Raw genomic sequence first — 21,340 nt, forward strand, 5'->3', positions numbered from 1 at the left:
GGGCAGCCAACCTTGTAGAACTGGGAGTGCGGCCCTCTGGGCAGCCTACATACCCAAAGAGCCCCGCCCACCAGATGCCACTCAGTGCAACCACCCCGCAAGACCTAATGTGTGTGTGTGTGTGTGTTTGATAAGTAGTGATGTCTAAGGTGTAATTAAAACAGGGGCGGGGAACTGCAGAGTGCAGCCAAGGGGACCACCTACGTGGCCCCATCCACTACACGGAACAACACCAAGAGGATTTTACTAAGTTGGGAGACCTCGATATGGTACCAATCCAACTTGTGACAGGGCCAACTGGTTTACCGCATTGGCTTACAAAAGAGGCATTGGAGGGCTGTCCTAATATAGACAGACAGACAGACACACTGACACACACACACACACACACACACACACACACACACACACAATCGTCTCGTGGTTTAGCCCACAAATCCTGCCCCTTTTCCTCTGCTTTTTAGATTCTTCCTATCTCTGTGTTAATCCTGTCTCTTTTACCCCACACCCCACCCCTTACAGGCGCTGTCTATTGCTCCTCCCTTCTCTTCCCTCAAAACCAACAGGCTGCTTGCTCATATTGCTTGTTACATGATCTGCTGGAGTATAATGTTCCTTGCTATTCTACGTTTTTTTGGTTTGTTCTCATCAGCACAGGAGGATGCGACTGCTGTGCTGAGCCTACAACGCCTGACCATTCCTTCCCCTCCCCCTCTCTTAACCTATATCCATTTGTCCTCCCTGGCCTCCCCTTTCACCCTGTCGATACGCTCTCACACCCCTGTCTGCCGATCCCTTGACAATGTTACCATGTATTAATTGGCTGCAGCCTTTCCTTGCTTTGATTTCCTCCACCTTGCTTACACATGGCCACAACTGCCCATCTAGGTGTTTGTGTCCAGACCACCACACAGTAAATTGCACCAGCCAAGGTCTTACTGGAATCCCAGACTCCGTCCCTCTGGATGTCCGCCGTCTCCTGCTTTCCAACAATTGGATTCCCTGGATTCCCTCTGACTTTCTGGTCCTTTACAGTGATTTGCTCTATCTGGACCTAAGGAATAATTCCCTCTCTCAGCTAGAGCCCGGGACACTGAGTTCTTCCTCTAGATTAGTTTTCTTGGACTTAGGAAGCAATAACCTGACAGAAATTCCCTCAGGGATGTTTGGGGAATTAAAAAGCTTGATCAAACTGCGACTGGGGAACAACCCGTACCTGACCATCGTAGGCAGGAATTCTTTTACTGGGCTGACTTCTTTACGGGAGTTGGAGCTGGAAAGGAATGGTTTTGCAATCCTTGATGTTAGGGTCCTGGAACCCCTGCCCTCTCTGCGAACGATACGTCTGGAGGGCAACCCTTGGCTTTGCAACTGTCACTTTGCCAAACTGTTTGTGTGGTTGACGCAGAACCGGCACAAGCTCCCAGCGGGTAAGACAAAAGCTGCTTAAAAACTGACTTGCCCATGTTGATCCATGACAGAGCAGAGGAGGGTTAGGGGTTAGGGTTAGGGTCAGTTGCAATTAGAGCAACGGAAAAATAATTGACTAAAATGAATCATACAAAAATTAATCCCGTTGATCACAGTGATGAGACAGACTGCTGTTTTTTTCATTCAGGTCCACAGAACACTATTCCTCCAGCACTGTTTCTCCCAAAATGGCACTGAATTACCTGACAGATTTGTGAATCCAGTGCCACAGTTGACATTTTTGGTATAGCTGAGTGGGAGCAAACACAGCTAATTGTTATACAACATAGTACCAATGCAGTTCACAAATGCTGAGAAGCAGACTTTGATGTGGAGTTATTTTAACAAGTTCACATAAAGACTCACAAGGAATAGCACAATTGAAAACTTTAAAAATCATCTCTGAAAACTCTACTGTGTAGAAAGATACCAAAGTCAGAAATGAACCCGTTTACAAGGGTTAATGAAAGTGTTTTAAAGTGTTTTAAGTGTATTAAACTGAACATTATTGTGTTCACGGTTTCTGAAATACACTGATTTCCTTTGGGATATCTGTTTGTATTTGCTTACATGGCTCACAGAAATGGTTTCCATGGATATCAGGTTCCAGGTGACGGATCGTTCAGCCATCAGCTGTATATCAGTCTGCTGGATTTCTTAAAGACTGGAAAACTGACAACTGACCACGATGGCTCAGATGATGGGCTTTAACAATTGTGGAAAATTCTGTGTGTCCTCTGTAACAATTTGGATAACTTACTCTTACAATTTAGAGTCACCAATTAACCTGACATTCATAACAAAATGTTCACCATGCATATTTAATTGCCTTTGGTTTTACAAATTATATCCGTGATTACTGTACTGTTGCCACTGTCACAAACACCAAAACTCCTAAATAGAAGCCACATTATTACCAAATATTACTTTAATAGTTTTACAGTCTTTTATGATAGTTTTATTATCATTGTCAATAGACAATTCTTCTGAATTGTTGAATTCTAATAAGTTCAGTTCAGTTTGGTTTCATTCATATAGCCCAAAATAACAACAAATGTCATTTTAAGGCACTTAAAAAATACAATTCAATTCAAGCCAATTAGAATTAATTCATAGTAATACAATCAACTGCAATACCAGATAACAGCAGATTACATTTAATCTTCTTTCCAATTAACTTGCCTGTCCTGAGTGTGCACAAAGCGTGGTTGAAAGAAAAAAAACTCCCTTTTAACAGGAATAAACCTAGATCAGAACCAGAACCAGGAAGGAGAGGTTGTGCTCATTCAACCATTCAAAGGATACCTGTTGGAACAGGGAACAAGTTAATGACAACAATGATGCCATATGTTCATTGAGAGTAAAGAGAGCAGAGGGAGGAGAAGTGCATCATGGGAACTCCCCCAGCAGTCTGGGCCTATAGCAGCTTAACTATGGGATGTTTCAGGGTCATCTGAGCCATCCCTAACTAAAAGCTCTATCAAAAAGGAAAGTTTTAAGCCTAATCTTAAAGGTAGAGAGGGTGTCTGCTTCCTGAAGCCCAACTGGCAGCTGGTTCCACAGAGAGGGGCCTGATAACTGAAGGCTCTGCCTCCCATTCTGCTTTTAGAAACTATGGGAACCACAAGGAAACCTGCAGCCTGAGAGCAAAGTGCTCTGTTGGGGAAATATCCAACTATGAGATCTCTAAGATATGATGGAGCTCGGTCATTAAGAGCTTTATATGTGAGGAGAAGAATCTTAAATTCTATTCTGAATTTAACAGGGAGCCAATGAAGAGAAGCTAAAACTGGAGAAACATGATCTCTGCTGTTAGTTCTCATCAGAACTCTGGCTGCAGCATTTTGGATCAGCTGGAGGCTTTTCAGAGAATCTGTGGGACAGCCCAATAATAAGGAATTACAGTAGTCCAATCCTGAAGTAACAAATGCATGAACTAGTTTCTCTGCATCACCCTGAGACAGGATGTTCCTGATTTTAGCAATATTACGAAGGTGAAAGAAGGCAGTCCTAGAAACCAGTTTTATATTTGCATCAAATGATAAGTTCTGGTAAAAAATAACTCCAAGGTTCCTCACTGTAGAACTAGAAGCCAAGGAAATACCATCTAGAGTAACTATATAACTAGACAATTTCTCCCTGAAGTGCTCAGGTCCAAAGAGAACAACTTCAGTTGTTCCAGGTCTTTATGTCTTCAAGACAGGCCTGTAGTCTGACCAACCTATTGGTGTCATCAGCATAACAATGGAAATTTATGCCATGCTGTCTAATAATGTTACCTAATGGAAGCATGCATAAAGTAAAAAGAATTGGTCCAAGCACAGAACCCTGAGGAACTCCATGACTTACTCTGCCGTGTGAGGAAGATTCTTCATTTACAAGAACAAACTGGAATCTATCAGATAAATATGATTTAAACCAGCCTAATGCAGTTCCTTTAATCCCAATAACATGTTCAAGTCTCTGTAACAGAATTCTGTGATTGATCGTATCAAATATAAATAATATTGAAATTCCTTTATGCATTGTTGTGAATTTTCAAATCTCTGATAAGGTTGACTTGGTAGGCTTTTTTAATAATCATTCTATTTCTCTCAGTTTTTTGTTTTAGTTTCCAAGAACATTTCTACTGTTTGTTTAAATAATCCCACTTTGGTAAATCAACCTTTTTTAAAAAACAAAGGAGCTCATCTGAATGATCTCTTTATCTTTTTTCAGACTCTAACAAAATTTCTTTCATATGTAAAATCTGCCCATATTCTTTCCATTCTGCTTCTACTGCATGAAATCACTTTACTGGTTATAACAATAATGGTTATAATAATAACAATGATTATAATGGTAAAAGTAACAGTAATAATAATAATGATAATGATAGGTTAACATATTGGTTACACCTGCTTAGCAGTGAAAATGTATGCAGTATCTCCTGAAAACAGAAAAAAAAGAGCAATTTCCTCCCGGATAAATCAAGTTTTCTGATTCTGAAACATTGCCCATTGAAGCACTTATAAGCACAGGTTATTTGCACCAATGAAACAAGGTCAATTTGGAGCACAGCATTAATTTGAGCATTTTCCATTATTTCATAAACGTTAGCCAACTGCCCATCGACCACAGAGGATAAAGTTACAGCCTTCAAAACATAAGATGGAAGTTCGACCATGCAAGGTAATGTGAATTTGGTATTTTGCTAAGTACAGCTATGATTAAAATAAGTCAACAAACTGCCTCGTGCAGATTAGAATTGGTTCATGCTAGCTTAAGGTATTCTAGAATGTTCTAGTACCTCACTTGAGTCCTTCATGATTATGGTGTCCTGAATCAATATACATATGATCAATTAACTTTGTGCTATTGCTTAGTGGATTTTGGTTTGTTAGCATTATTATCATTAGTTTACTGTAGAATGTATTACCCAAAGGCCAATGCAGCTTACATCCTGTAGGTTTCTGTTCATTCTGAATGCACAGACTGTTCAGCTACTGAACTGAATCAGGTGTGGATCATAGTTAGTATAAAGTGTTTATGTGGAACATAAAAAGCTTCATATTACACAGTAAAATATCATCTGATCATGTGTTTACAGTTAATCAGATGTCATACCTGCCTGGATGAGGTGTTTCCATGACACTTACTTAGTTTTACAACAGGTACTATAGGTAGCATGTGCAGGTACTTTAAAAACAAGATAGATGTACATTATATGGTATTAGCAGGATACTAACCAGGAAGGAACCATATATGTGAATACGGCCACTGCTTTTTAAGGTGGAAAACAGTAGATATTAAACTGCATGATGGTCTTTCATGTCAGGCAGTTTTCACAGTTTTTGATAAAATGTGTTTATTTTAGAAAAGTTTCATGTATAGTATGTTATCTATCTATTTTGAGGGGCAATAAAGTCACACTACTGATGTTGGAGAAGTGTTTGAGTAAAATAAAGATGAAAAATAAAATATACTTGCTGTGGAACAAAAGCTGCTACACATTTGTAACAATTTCAGCATACATATTCAAAAATAATTCGATTTTCTGCCAAATTTAAACTATTATTTTTTCCCTTAGTTAAATTCCCTCGGGAACTTGTGTGTTGTGTGTAAATGGAGCACCCTCTGCTGGGCCCTTACAAGCCCTCTGCTGCCAGTAGGTTATACAGCTGTGGTACGTTGAATGTGATGAATGCCAATTATTTTTCACTTTACTACTTTTTAGAATGTTTCACAGAATGGTTTTTTATTTATGCATTCATTTATGTAATTTTATATTTGTTTGTTTAGCATTATTGGGCATAATTTGTACAGTTTATTCACATTTAGGAGAGCTTTCTAATTGAATATCTGCTTTTGTTTTATTGTAACTTGGTTTGATAGGATCATCATGCTGTCAGGGACTTTGCTACTTTGATCAAATTGAAATATTTGTGTCATCACAGTTTGCTGATTAATTTTATTCCTGATATTTTTTGTGTGTTTTAGTAAATATGAAAGCTTCTTACTATGAAGATAGCTGTAAGAGACCTAATATGAATCTGCTTCCAGCGGGTATGTTCTTTGGGTTATTGTATTCTGTCTACATTGTTATACTGTTGCCAGTCTTCTATACACTGTCCAATTTTTGGAGCTCATTATTCCAAACATGGATGTGGGAGATTGAAAATGAATGTTTACGATAAGCAGCATATAACAGTCCAATATGGAAGTGTCAATTAAGGGGAAAACCTCCTTGAACAGTCTGGTTGGGATTGGGTCTAAAATACAAGTTGATGGTTTAGAAGAGACTATTGCTGTTGTTAGAGTGGTGAATATGATTTATTTATTTCTATATTTCTATTTGTTCCTGGTGCTGGCTGGTTTTCTTTGTTTGTTGAAGGCTGGGTGGGGCGGCTTGGAGGAGCGCTCTCACACCTTTCGCACCTGTGGCTTATCATCAACCGAGCACCGGTTAAAGCCTGCTCTCTCCTGTGCCAGATGATTGCCTCTCTTCAGTGTGTAACGTATGCCTGCTCTTGCGCCCAGCCTGAAATCAGTTTTCCGCTCAGCCTTCCACCGAAACCAGCCATTTTATGACATCTATTTTCCAGTCTCCTGTTCGCCTCTGGGTCCAGTCTTCTCCAGCTCTAACAGTTAGCTCAGAGAGATCAACAGCACTGTAAACCCTAATAACTCAAAAATCATTTTAGTGATGTTTTTAAATGTTTTAAGTTTACATAAAATAAAAATCACGTTTGCAGTTGCCTTAAATTATCTCAATGTTATCTTATAAATATTGATATTCCTCAACTTATAATTAGGGAGTAATTCACTCAAAATTTTCAAAATTTTTTAACTCATAATCTGGGGGACATGTACTCTTCTGCATTCTAAACTGAAATACTGATGTTGGCCCACTACACAATTCTAATCAACTAATAATGTTAGAAAACTTGAAAGTGACACCACAGTGACAATTTAACAACTTTTTTTATTCAACACAATGTGCTTTTAAAAAGGCACGAATCAAAGGAGCTCAGTCAAAACAAAGTGCTCGTTATAAATTCAAATAAAAGGAAATTACTCCAGCAAAACAAAATATGTTTTAAAGTGCAGTAAGTGTTCATAGTTCCATATTCTGATAGTGGCCATTGCTACAAAGGGTGGATTGTATTTTGGGTCTCCATCTCACATTATTCAGTAAACATTATGATCAAAATTTACAAAGGATTCATGATAAAATTCAACAAGATTCTAAGTACAATCCATCCTCAACAGCAAAGACAACTATTAGAATGTGGAGCCATCTAACACGGTTTAAAAACATTTTGCCACTTACGTTACCTTGAAGGCTGCGACTCACTTTTTTAAAATCAAACATTCAAATAAAGTACTGGTTTCTACTATGCTGTACTTCAAGTGGCAACATCAAGGTAGGCATTAGACAACAGAACATTGAACATGTATAGTGCATGAATTGAATTGTCATTGTCATTTCCCACAAGTTATTCAGTAAATAAACTTGGGCTACACAATATGTCAGTGTTGTGATATTTATGTATTAGCAATCAGTGTATTAAATGTGAGGTAGAAGAGGCTAACTGTATAACATCTTAAATCAGGGTTGTACAGTGCAACATATGTTGCACGTGCTACATCAAAACATGCCTGTGTTATGAATTGATCTGCCCTGTAGTATGGATGCTATGGGCAGATTTAGCTACAAAACTAAAAATCTTGTTTCGAATCTCGATTTAAAATAATCCTTCTGTATCATATGTCTATGATGGTAACACGATTACCCTTCCTGGTAGTTGTAGTCAACTGTGGTTAGTGATTAACGTTATGTCTTGTGTATTGAACACCAATTCCTCACATTCACAGCTTCACGCTCTGTCCCATGCGGCTGGGTGAGCACAGGTACACAGTGGCTAACGTTACTCCCACAAACATGAGATTTTTTTTCAACCTGTTCGCGTTGAGAACACGAAAGAATGAAAGACACCCCGGACGACACAGACAACAACATAAATTAAGTTAACGGGGACCCACCAACAACGACCGAAAACGCACCAACGACAAAAGTGAAAGCTAAAACGTTTAGCTACAACACCGAGTGGGAGCAGGAGTTTGCCTGGCTCAGGCCCGGAGTGGCTAATTTGGAGGACCGGGACAAATTCCCGGTGGGCTGGTCTGATGTTGGGGCCACAAGGGCTGGTGTTCTCCTTTCTTTCTTTTGGGCCGGTGTTCAATGGCAACTGGCCACTTCCGTTGCTCGCTTTGCGTTTGGTGTGAATCCAGGGTCAGGCGGATCCCAGCCATTCACTCTGAATGGGGCGAAGATTGTATCGAGCTCGTACTTAGCGATTGAATCATGTCATCATTATAATCAGGTGCGCCTTATGTATGGGTTAAGTAGAGAAATAGACCTCATAATTGAGGGTGTGCTTTATAATCAGGTGAGCCTTATAACTGGGAAACGTTGTCTTGTAGCCCCTCAGAGTCAGAAGATACAGCACCAAGCACAAGCCACGAGCCCACAAGTCCAGAGTGGACAGGTAGGATTACTCATTGAGTGAATATTATTGTGAGAATGCTGTAAAGAAAAAAGTGCCCAGAGATGCTAGATGATTCAGCACTACATTAATAAAACTCACCTGAATTGATCAGAAGGCTTTGTAAAAAGGGGATAATTATGACCATTTTAAAAATTTGATTTAGTGTCAGAAGCAGAGCCAGGAGTGATGAGGGGACAAGCAAGGATTGGTTACAATATAACCACTTTCTATGCCCAAACAATCCTAATGACCCGTTATACTTTTATCATTAAAAGTAAGATAGTAAATACACAAAGCCCACAATTGAAAGGGAATAGGATGAAAGTAATATGAAATAAACCTGCATATTTTGCCATTGAAAATATCTATATTTGTTAAGTCAAAATTAGTTTTCCATATCAAATGTAAGGTTATAATTACATTATTTTAAAGATAGCTCGTGTTCTAAAGTGGACTGAGGGATGCAACTCCAGGGCTGAAAATGAGTCAGGCCCTGGCCTGGCTAAAGTTCAATGTGGCAAAGCTGAAGAGGTGACAGGCATGTGTGCTACAACTGTCAGCTGTCAGCCTCTGTAGCACTAGTACTATGTGCTGCAAAAGTTAACATACAGCCCTGCTTCAATGTGAAGTAGAAAAGGCTAACTGCGTCACATCTGTGTCACAAAATCTGCATGCAGAAGTCCTACTGCATCAGTTTCCTCATTCACCCCTCTCACTCAGACCAGTGTGACTAAACTTCTCACATGAAGCCCTCCTACTACATGCCCGCTGGACCCCGTTCCTAGTAATCTTCTCTAATCCATTGCTCCTACTGTAACTGCAGCAGTCACGCATGTGATTAATGCTTCACTGAGATCGGGCACATTTCCTACCACATTCAAGCAAGCTCAGGTTACACCGCTGCTCAAGAAACCTTCCCTCCCTCCAACTCATGTGGAGAATTATCGGCCGGTCTCTCTCCTCCCGTTTCTGTTTAAAACCGTTGAAAGGGCGTCTTTAAGCAGGTCACTGATTACCTCTCACATAACAACCTCCTTGACCCAAACCAATCTGGGTTTAAAAGTGGACACTCCACCGAAAAGGCTCTGTTGGCTGTGACAGAAGCCTTAAAAGAAGCCAGAGCGACAGCTGTACTTATCCTGCTCGACTTATCAGCTGCATTTGACACTGTCAACCACAGTATCCTTTTGTCCATACTCTCTAGCATGGGCATCACAGGGAGAGCACACTCCTGGTTTGAATCATATCTCACTGGTCGGTCCTTCAAAGTATCCTGGCTTGGTCACACTTCTGCAGCGCACCACCTCGCCACAGGGGTCCCCCAAGGCTCAGTACTGGGACCTCTTCTCTTTGCCATATACACCACCTCACTGGGACAGATCATCCGATCACATGGCTTCTCATACCAATGTTATGCTGATGATACCCAGCTCTATCTGTCATTCCCACCTGATGACCACACGGTCTCAGCACGAATCTCAGACTGTCTCTCTGACATATCAACATGGATGGAAGCCCATCACCTCCAACTTAACCTCCCAAAAACTGAACTGCTTGTCTTCCCAGCCAAACTAACTATACACCACAGCATCTGCATCCAAACCGAATCCCTATCTCTTGCTCCATCAAAGATTGCTAGAAACTTGGGTGTCATGATTGATGACCAACTAACCTTCAAAGATCACGTTGCCTCGGTTGCTCGTTCATGCTGCTTTGCATTACTAAACATAAGAATGATCAGACCATACCTAACACAACATGCCACCCAGCTCCTGGTGCAGGCCATGGTCATCTCCCACCTTGACTACTGCAATGCTCTCCTAACTGGTCTCCCAGCCTGTGCTGTGAAACCTCTGCAGATGATCCAGAACGCGGCGGCGCTTCTGGTCTTCGATCAGCCTCAAAGAACACGTCACCCGTCTGTTCATTGAGCTCCACTGGCTGCCCTTAGCCGCCCGCATCAAATTCAAGTCACTGATGTTAGCCTACAAAGTGCTTAATGGAACGGCTCCCATCTACCTGAATGCTCTTGCAAAGGCTTACGTCACAACTCGGTCCCTCCGTTGGTCCCAGGATTGTCGTCTAGCAGCTCCTACACCACGCCTAAGACAATCCAAACTCTTTTCATGTGTCGTCCCACGATGGTGGAATTACCTACCGAGCGCTACCAGAACAGGGACGTCCCTGTCTATCTTCAAGAAACTCTTGAAAACCCAGCTCTTCAGAGAGCTATGCATATGCCTGCACTCTATCTCTCCTCTGTCACCTCTGACAGAGTCTGACTAGTGGGTTCCTTCTATGTAGTTTATTGTAAGCTTTTTTGAAATAGCTTGTTATATCTTCACTTGCAAGTCGCTTTCGAAAGAAGCGTCTGCTAAATGCATAAACATCTTAAATTTGGCTAACTGTGTCACATCTTAAATGTGAGGTAGAAGAGGCTAACTGTGTCACATCTTAAATGTGAGGTAGAAGAGGCTAACTGTGTCACATCTTAAATGTGAGGTAGAAAAGGCAAATGATTCCAAAAAAAAAAAAATTCAACAAACACTGAGCCTAACCCTGAACTCTGAGTTGACTTACCCTGTCAAGTGAAACTCGAGTTTTCAGTTCCAGAACAGCAAATATGTCTGCAGACCCTGCACTGTGACTTTCAGCAGGTTCCTCAAGGCTTTCTACTGCAACTTCGGCACTATTATTGTCTGCCAATACAACACATTCACCAGAGTCTGAATCACCACCATGTTTTCTATTTTTTTGTGCACTGAGTAGCTATTACTTCTGTAATTACAGTTCTTGAATGGGCATGCTACCATCTCATGACTTCATAAATGACTTCTCAAATGACCAAATAGAATTTCCTCAGAAAAGGGCTGCTTGAAGTTACACAAAGGACACGTAAAACAATCACATGTTCCTTCAGTTGCATCTACTCTACATGAAACATTATGAGATCTTAACAGATGAGCTTTCATTGCTTTGAATGATGGAAAATACAAATGCAACTGCCAGATACATGGCAGTTGAATATTGGCTATGCACTACAGTATAGTTCCAAAATAATTGTCCCCGGGTATTTGAAGTTGCAGCACACAACATGCACTTCCACTCCATTGGGCCAAATTCACCCTGCAATTTGAATATTTTCAATTAATGTCTAAACCATTTCAGCCATGTTTTGCACTTTTGGCTATTCAAAAATTGAATTTGTACAAGTTAAAATATGTTTAAACATGATTATACCAACCAGTTGACAACACATCAATAATGTCTGTTCTGCTGCAAAAAAATCTAAATACTGAATAATTCAGGGCGAAAATCAGGGCGAAAATTTTTTATTCAAATTGGTACACAACTTACAAAACTCATCTATTGGCACCTGTCGGATGGTGAAACACTGACTCTCTGTAGCACTCTTTGTAGTCACATATCTGTACACAACATTCACACAAAGATGATTTATTAATGCTCAAAAACATTTTTAAAATAATACAATGATAAATTAAATTTTTAAAAAGTGACTCACGTTATGTTGTTAAGCGTTGTTCGTTTCACGCTAGCACACACATACACACAGCTCGACAACGTAAAAGACTGACTGTGTAACGCGGACACTTATTAAAATAAGTCTACTCACAGTGCGCATGTGCATTACCGGTGTTCTGCTGCTTTGTCGCGAATTTCTGCTGCCACATAAACCGATAGGTGTGTCAATCGATTGAAGTTACCCTATCGAAAAATGCTACTTTATGTTTTTGCGCCTGCGCACAGACATTTTTCCAAGTTGGATTTGCACGCCCAGAATTTTTTGAGACCCTTGCAGCTGGTTGCGGCTCGTCAGTCCACGCTGTTAAGCATGAGTAACATCCTCAAAATTCCGATTATTTCCTCTTTTGGCCTAGTTAAAAAGAACATTCAGCATGTAGATTGTACAATGATCGTTGTCTTGAAATTAAATATCAAATAATTGCATGGACTGTGTCATATTATCCTAATCCTTGCCTCCATCTACTGTGTCATATTATCCGTAATCTGTTTCGATTTTGTAGATGAGAGAAAGTTCAGTCCTGAGCTTCTCTATGTGTAGCATGGGGTATGCCCTCACAGTGGTATTCAGAGCCTCTTCAGGGAATGTGTTCAGATGCCGATCAAACAGCTCTCCCTCTAGCAGCACGGCACTCACAAGGTGGCTGGTGAAGGAGAACCTGTCCTTGGCATGGCCCAGGATTGTGTCACAGATCTGTTAAAATAATAAAAATGTATAGTCACATACACAACACAATTGTAAAAAAAAAAAAATCTTCTACTAGTGTTGCCATGAATGTGGCCATGATCCATCTATCTACTGTCTCAAAGTATGCATTTTGTTATTCATGCAGACTTATACTGTATCTCTGTGAGTATAATGGATAAATAATGAATGAATTAAAAAATGACTACCATCAATTACTAACTTTTCTATTACTTGGTTCCAACACTTGAGTATGCCTGCATCATTGGTCAGTAATGAATGCAGATGCCTCTTTTGACAGCCTCTGAAGCTTCTCTTGGTGTCCTAAGGCTCCCCTTGACCTTGTGGTACCTGGTGCTTCTTGCAGCTGTTGTTGAGAGAAAGCTTTAGTCCCTGAAGGGAGTCAGATCACAAGTGTTAGATTATGACTGAGACAGTATGTCATTGTCATTATCAACAATTCCTGTCTTTTTTTTAAAAAACTGTCTGTTTTGCATAACTTTCTGGAAATGGCTGAAATCACATTGCATTGGAGCCGGTCATTGTCGACAAGAGACCCGTTCTTGCACAGCGTGTTTTCCATCGATATATCTCAGCACAAGCACCAACTGAGTCTGTGTAGAGACGTCTGTGGTTTCATCTACTTGCATTGCCACAAATCTAACCGATTTAACCTCCTCCATAATACCTTCTCTGATGACAGATGCCATGCAATCCAGCAGCTCATTCTGCACCCTGAAGACTGTGGCCATTCTTAGGTGCTCCTCAAACACCTCGTTCAGCAAAACCACTAAGTCAACCAGTCCAACAAAAATCTCAGGGTTGCTGGACCCCTAGCTTTCATCCATTCCTCGCAAAGCTAACTCAAACACGCCACAGAATGTTACAGTCAATAAGGCGGCCTAGGATATGCCGGTTCTTGCTCATCTCATCGTTGTGACGACGCACAGCTATCCTGTAGCTCTCATCCAACTGTGTTGCTATGTTTACTCTCCCAAAGGCCAAAGGTTTTAGGCAGATGTCCATGTGCATCGTCGATGCTTCATGTTTCTTCACCTTTTCCGTGAGATGGTGCATATCAGTCACACCTGTATTTGTCCAGGCGGTGTCCATATTGGTATCGGGCTGAATTAGCACACAGGGGTAGCAGAACAGAGGGTTAGCCACTTCGCACCTTGCTAGCCATGTTTTCCACTCGTACCAGTTCCGGGAAAATCCGTGACTGTATGTTTTTCCCAGTTTTGGTGACACCTACTTGATATTTAAATTTGGTCTGGGTGGTCCTAATTCTTTAATAGCCAATTTATCAACATTACTTTGACGACTGAACGGTAATTCCCACTATGAACGTGTGTGTGCTTGTACTACCTCTTTTCTTATTTTTTTTTTTCGTGCTTTATGTGTCGTCTGAGCACGCATCAGTGCGTATGACGAAATCATACCATAGTAATTAATTGTAGTGTCCAAAATTTAAAAAAAATATCTCAACAAGTAAAGTCTATGAGAGCGCCTGGGGCGATTTTCTATCCAACTGAAATCATCCCAAGGGGGTGGGGCTGCTGGTTGGGAAGTGTCATTCAGGCTGCTGATTGGACAACAATATTAAAACTTAGACCGGCAAAATAAACTATTTTTTTCTCTCTTTTTTTTTTAGCTCTTTTTGAGCCAACATGACTTGTGCAGGTTGACTGATTACCTTCCTTTTCAGAGGGGCAACATTGTCCAGTGTTGTACGCATTGAAGCTATAGTGCTGTCAACAAGAGAGTCAAGTTCTACTGGAGTAAAATTTAGGTAGCCGTCCTCTGTCATATCTGCACATGGCAGTGAAGAAAAGGATGATGAAATCAACTCTTTAAATCTGGTTACAGCATTCTCTGATAGACACATTCTATATGTAGAATTCTTCTCAGAAGCTGCATAGTCAAGTAATGTAAATTCAAAAGTTATTAAAAAATGGTCAGACAAGACAGGGTTATGAGGGAACACTGTTAACTGTTCACTCTCAATGCCATAAGTCAGCACAAGGTCAAGGGTATGATTAAGGCAATGAGTAGGTCTGTGAACACTTTGACAAAATCCAAGAGTCTAATATAGAATTAAAGTTAATATTTAGGCTGTCATTTTCAACATCTACATGAATATTAAAGTCACCCACTATAATGACTTTATCTGTACTCAGCACTAACTGGGATAAAAACTCTGAGAATTCAGACAGAAACTCAGAATAAGGGCCAGGTGGACGATACACAACAACAAACACAAGAGGTTTTTGTGATTTCCACTTTGGGTGGGAAAAACTGAGAATCAGAGATTCAAAAGAGCTAGAACTAGTCTTGGGTCTAGGACTGATTAGTAACCCTGATCTGAAGATCGCTGCCACTCCTCCTCCTCTGCCTGTGGTTGGAGGAACGTGAACATTTAAATAGTCAGAGGGAGTTGATTCATTAATGCTAACATGATCCTCCTGCTGCAGCCAGGTTTCTGTAAGACAAAATATATCAATATGATGATCACAGATCAAATCATTCACTAACAGAGACTTCCAAAGGAGATATCTAATACTCAGCAAACCACATTTAATAGTTTGATGTTTCTGTTCAGTTAAAGTTTTTGTTTTAAATTTTTTTGCACAAGAGGATTTGCTCCTTTTGTGTTTTTGATTGGGGGGGGCAGCATCAGGTGGGAAGCCACAGAGCAGTGTGTAAGACTACAACTCTGTATCCTGGTCTCAACCCTGGGTTGTCATGTTTTTGGATGACTAATAAATTTGTCCATATTTCTAGAAATGTAAACCGGAAAAAAACTCTAAGGGCTTATCAAGTGGTCCTCCTACAGATAAACATTCAACATAAATTTAATTTACAGTAATGTGAAGAACAACATAAGACAATTAGTCTTGGAAGCTGCATCTGCAATGGAAGTCCTTAACATGGTCCAATCATATTCCATGGCCCTAACCTCACCTGATATGTGAGAAGAATTCTCCTGGAGGTGTGAGTTAAAGACCTCGTGGACAGGGGCCTCCACCAGACGTTTCCAGTTCACCCTCACTACTCGTTTGGGCTTACCAGGTCTGTCCAACAGTCCCCAGGAGGGAAGGTTGTGACTGTTGTGCGTATGTGCCAACAGCCATTCCTCCTCCAACTTGCAGCCACAGTGAGGTGATCCTCTCACTCACCGGGGAGAACTCCAACACGAGGTGCTCACCTGGGGGCTTGTGAGTATCCCCACACTCACCCAATACAACGCCTCTTGACATGGGCAACTCCAGAGTATCAGAGAGTTCAGCCTCTCTCCAGGAGTTTGGTTCCAGAGGGAACACTGTCTGTGGAGGTGAACCCAACTATATCCAGTTGGTACCACTCCACCTCACACACCAGCTCAGGCTCTTTCCATAGTAGCGAAGTGACATTCCACGTCCCTAGAGTGAGTTTGCAAAGCCAGTAATCCACCCAGCTCACACTGCATCAGACCTCAAATTTCCTCCCCGCAAGTGATGGGCCCATGTGGAGGTTGCTTCCTGACTCCTCTTCGGACTGAGTGCTCGACGGCAAGTCCCCCACCCCCATCCCAGGCCTGGCTTCAGGGGTGTGCCTTGTCTGTCTTTAAGCCATTAACAATTTGAATCTACTTCAAAATGAATTAGAATGATGTTCTTGGCTGTCCAGCAGATTAAATAATCCAGCTAAAAGCATGTAAAAATCTACACAATGCCTCCAAAAAAAACAGTTGTAAATTGATATATTTTGAGGTCCTCCATAGAATGTATCTCACTCCTAGGGAGTGCCATCTCATGAGGTTAATTTTGTCCCTTATCTTTTAACACATGTATTGGAGTTGCCCAGGGGCAGTGCATATCTTGAGATATGGGTGTGCAGCACTTTACCTGACCTGCTAGGTGCCACTGTGCCATAATTGCCCAAAACTGCTTCTATTGACCTCTCATGTCAACAATAGAGCACAACAATTTGATTGCCTGACAGCAAAAAAAAAAAAGATGCCAGTGATGGCAGCCTACTCCTTCTCTGTTAAGTTATCAGTGGATGTAATCTATTCTGGACATATTTTATTTGAAATTGTCAGTTGTGAGGATGCACATCCACCACAGATACATGGACTGTCTTTATTAACACAGTCAGAAATCTATATTTTGAGTATCAGGTCTCAGACCTAAATTGCTACTATACACTTCTTTTAGCTTCTGCTTTCATGCTGCACTATGAATGTACTGGATTGGAAGGTGTGGTTACGGTAAGGCATTCTTATCAAATATACAATTGTGTTACTTTTACTTTAATATGGTAAAATAAAGTTGATAACAAAATAAAGAATCAAGGTGTTGCAATGGTCCAGTCAGAGTCCAGACCTCAGTGTGACTGAAATGCTGTGGTGGGACCTTAAGAGAGCTGTGCAGAAACCAAAGCTGCAAACCTCAATGAGCTGAAGCAACGCTGGAGAGAAGAGTGGGCCAAGATTCCTCCACAACCATGACAGAGACTGATGACGTCCCACAGGAAACCATTACTGCAGCTCACTGCTGCTGAAGCTGCTTAATTTTACACTCACTGCTGCTGAAGCTGCAGGATCAGGGGTTCACTTAGTTTTAGAGTTTTTCCCGCACAGCTTCTGCACTTTGTCTTAGTTACTGTTAAATAAATAATGACAATATATTATAATATTTCATTATGTCCTAATCCATAAAACCTTATTATTGAAAGAGAGTTGACTTAGTTTTTCCACATGACTGTATGTATCCAGCTCCATGTGCCTCACTCTGTGATCCATGTTGAAGAGCACATAATGTTTAAATCTGTGCGTTTGCATCTTTTCTCAAATTGTGCTAATCTCCATTTGAGTGCACCTCAGTAAAATATTAGCATTTCTGCATGTGCTAACACACTCACATGTAGTTATCACTCAAAAGTCTGGACACAGCTACTCAAAATGATATGTATGACATGAACGGTCACACACACACACGTGTAGGTCATGTACTGTACATGTAGTGGGTGTGTGCTTTTGATGCTGCTTATGTCCTATTAGTGTGTGTATCAGAAAGATAGAATAAGGGAGAGAGGAGAGTCTGTGTGTGTCTGACTGTGCAAGCATGAATCTGTCTCCCTGTGTTGTACACACACACACACACACACACACACACACACACACACACACACACACACACACACACACACACACACACACACACACACACACACACACACACACACACACACACACACACACACACACACACACACACACACACGGTTGACTATAATGCCATATGACATTCACTCCAGGGGTTCAGAAGATTCAGGATGAAGTGGACACGTGCATCAGTACAGAAAATATGTGACACAGTAAAACAGTATTCATTGTACACGGCTTGCAGAACTATCACAGAATACATCCCCAAAATGTAAATGTAGTATCATGGTAAACAGGTGAGGAAAATTTGTGATATTTAAAGTTGAATTAGCTATGATAATATCTACTGTGATTCCTAATATGTGGACACATTCTGGCCTTTGGTACAGAAGTTGTGTGAAGCTAGATTTCTGTTGATGCATTGATAGATTTCCAGCTTAAGCCCATATCCAATCCAAGCCAGCCTAACTGAGAGTAGTCTGACTTTATGCCACTTGTTCTCCTGAGTACATGGTGTTTCACAGGCATGTTTCTAGCTGCATCCAGACAGGCTGGACTAACATGTTTGGTCAGAAAGCTTACTGTGAGCTGAGACCCTGAAACATCCCATAATCATCCTGCTATAGGCCTGGACTGCTGGGGGAGCTCCCATGACCTCTCCTCCCTCTGCCCTCTTTACTCTCCATGTATATTTGACATTATGGTTCTCATTAACTTGTGTTTCTCTTTCAGATATCCCTGGCCTGGTGTGATGGGTAACCTGAATATGGATTTTTTTCTCTCTTTCTTGTTTGTTCTGTGGCAACGAAACACATAAACTGATATGGTAAAATATCACCGTGAACAGACTGCTTATTTGAAAAAGTATTTAGCAGTGGATTATTTGCAAAACTAAAATTCAACATTTCTAGTTATAACAAAAAAGGAATAGTTAGTATCCTAACCAGTGGCAATACTGAATATTACACAGATGAGAAGCTGCAGTTTCTGTGGAGTCGAGCTCCACGTTATGGAGTCGATTTAGCCTACTGAGACGAAAGTAGGTAACTCGAGCGAGAAAAATGTGCTAAGCATGGAGCTGATGCTGTTGAGCTCTTATTTCTAGTGGTAGTTTTACTTTTTCTGCCGGTGATTTTTATGTTGGCGTTTGTACGCCTTTTATGTATGTATGTAAATGTAACTTTGTATAGCACTTCGGGTGCTTTAAATGTGGTATATGAATAAAGCGGGACTGGATTATAACATAGGATATTTACCATTTTATTGATGATCTTTTCAGCAGCAGAAGCAGTTGTAATGCTGGTATGTGGAGTGTCAGATGCATGCACTCCACGGGGTGCATCCCGTTGCATGTGTAATAATAATTTTGCAGACATTTAAACTAGCGCTGTTAGCAACATTGTTTGCGAAACATAGCCATGCTTTGGAGGGCTTCACCCTTTCTGCTACGTCTTCTTTTTTGTGGCAGAAGAAATAAGTGCAAGCGTTTCATGTTGTTGATTTGCAGTCAGTGTGCATTACCAGCACCTGTTGGCTCAGAATCAACCAATTCCACTGCTCTAGAATATATACAAACAGTTCCCATCCCTGACTGCTTTCTTTGTAAAGCAGTGCTCCATTTGGTCCTCACACCCATTTAGATGAGTTTAGATTCAGGCTTGGCTTTAAGAAAGACTGATGTCTATCTGTCTGTCTGTTTATTTTTTGTTTTCTCTCTTCCCAGGTATGGAGGGGATAGAGTGCTCCCTGCCTATGGATGGCCGTCGTGTTCCTCTCAGTTTACTTTCAGAAGATAGTTTCAGGGAGTGCCATGGTACCCTCACCCTCACCGACTACCTCATTGTAATCTTTTCTGGCATCTCTGTCTCATTTGCAGCCATCATGGCCAGCTTCCTCCTAGCTTCCATAGTCCACTGCTTCCATCGCCTCAGCAAAGGCAGTAAAGGAGATGAGGAGGAGGGGAAAGAGTGACTGCCTGGATACTGAGTTGAATAAAACCCAAAGTGTTTCATTGACAGCTCTTTCTGGGAGACCATACTAAAAGAAAGATCAGCTAAACCAAAGACGTCAGAGAGTTCAGTGTTGCAAAAATCCTGCAACAAGAGTCAAATCCAAATGACCCTTGAGCCATCATGAGTACAACAGATTGGTTTGGGCAGAAAGCCTATCCCTGCTGCAATTGGGCTCAAGACAGTGTACTCCCTGGATGGGTTGCCTGTCCATTGCAGGACTTCATAACCATCTTCACTTTTACATCATCAGAATCAGCTGAGTTCAATAGAGTCAATTGAGTTGTATGGAGAATATGAAACAAAGTGGAATGATCAGGTTTCTGAGATAGATTTCTCAGGTTCCCAACATTCAGGTATTACTCGAAAAGTTCCACCGGAAGAGATAGTAGTGCCTTAAAGGACAAGTTGTCATGAGCTATGTGAAATAAACATAAATTCTCATTTATTACACAATTTATCTGTGCATTTTATTTACAAAACGTAGTTTTCACTTATATTAGAAATTATTTTACCAGATGGCAAAATGATTCTTATCATCTCCAAAGAATTAATTGGAAAGTAACCACGAGGTGCAACGACAAAGTTGGAGGCTCACTCCGTAAACCATCTTTCACTGTTGTAGCATGAAGATGAACCCACACTGGAGTTAATTCTTGGCCATCCCCTCAAATGAAAACCAAAATGAAAAATATGCATAAATAGATGAACAAGTCTGTCAAAGCATCTCAGCTCCTGTCAAATCAGTTGATGAAATGTTCTGCATAGCATAGAGGTGTGCACTGAGAGCAAAGTAAGCATGAATCAGACCACAAATTAGTTTAGATGAACTAATCCTACATATACAAGGTTCATTACAGCAGCTGCCCATCATTGCTCTGCTGTTACAGCTCTTTTTTTTTTTTTTAAACAATGAGTAGAATGTTTGTTTGGTTTCATTTAAATGTAGGTATACCTGCTAAAACAAGCTGATGAAATCCTTTCCCAGTGCCAGTTGCTCTCAGGGCTATCATCTTTGACTGAACTGTGGCTTTCAGCGGTCTTACACAGGGTGAGAGTTGTTACTATCAGTTTCAGAGCCTTCATATGAGACATTACAGTGTGCTTCTGTAAGGGCTGTATGAGCTGTGTTCACCCTCAATGAACATTTGTGTGTGATTCTCACTGAGGCTGGGCCAAGCTGGAGCTGAAAAATACCCATGACTCTGCAGTGTTTTCTTATGCAGGACTGATGCTGATTGAACAGGTTGCACAAAAGCCAGATGTTAGCAGGTGTTAGAACGTTTTTTTGCTTTTTTTCCCACCAGGATAAACAGGACTGTAGCTGCGCTGACTTGAGCAGGAGTTGATGTTTGTGGAGTCAAAGAAATTGACTGTAACTAATGACATAAGATTTTGTAAGACTGGCCTCATTCTTTATCATTATCATAATTTTCATAAACATAATGTATGT

At 40.9% G+C, this 21,340-nt stretch overlaps 1 protein-coding gene across 1 annotated transcript; it reads left to right on the forward strand.

The window, feature by feature from the left end:
* The first annotated feature begins 723 nt into the window (after window positions 1-723).
* LOC140271863 (leucine-rich repeat-containing protein 38-like) lies at window positions 724-19,849 on the forward strand. The gene is made up of 2 exons (XM_072367173.1): window positions 724-1,430; window positions 19,602-19,849. Exons 1-2 carry the CDS (start codon window positions 803-805, stop codon window positions 19,847-19,849), a joined length of 876 nt encoding a protein of 291 aa, XP_072223274.1. The 5' UTR covers window positions 724-802.
* Window positions 19,850-21,340: the final 1,491 nt, after the last annotated feature.

Source organism: Leuresthes tenuis, unplaced genomic scaffold (genome assembly GCF_036924035.1).
Source record: "Leuresthes tenuis unplaced genomic scaffold, fLeuTen1.0.hap1 SCAF_16, whole genome shotgun sequence".
In the NCBI taxonomy this organism is placed as follows: Eukaryota; Metazoa; Chordata; class Actinopteri; order Atheriniformes; family Atherinopsidae; genus Leuresthes; species Leuresthes tenuis.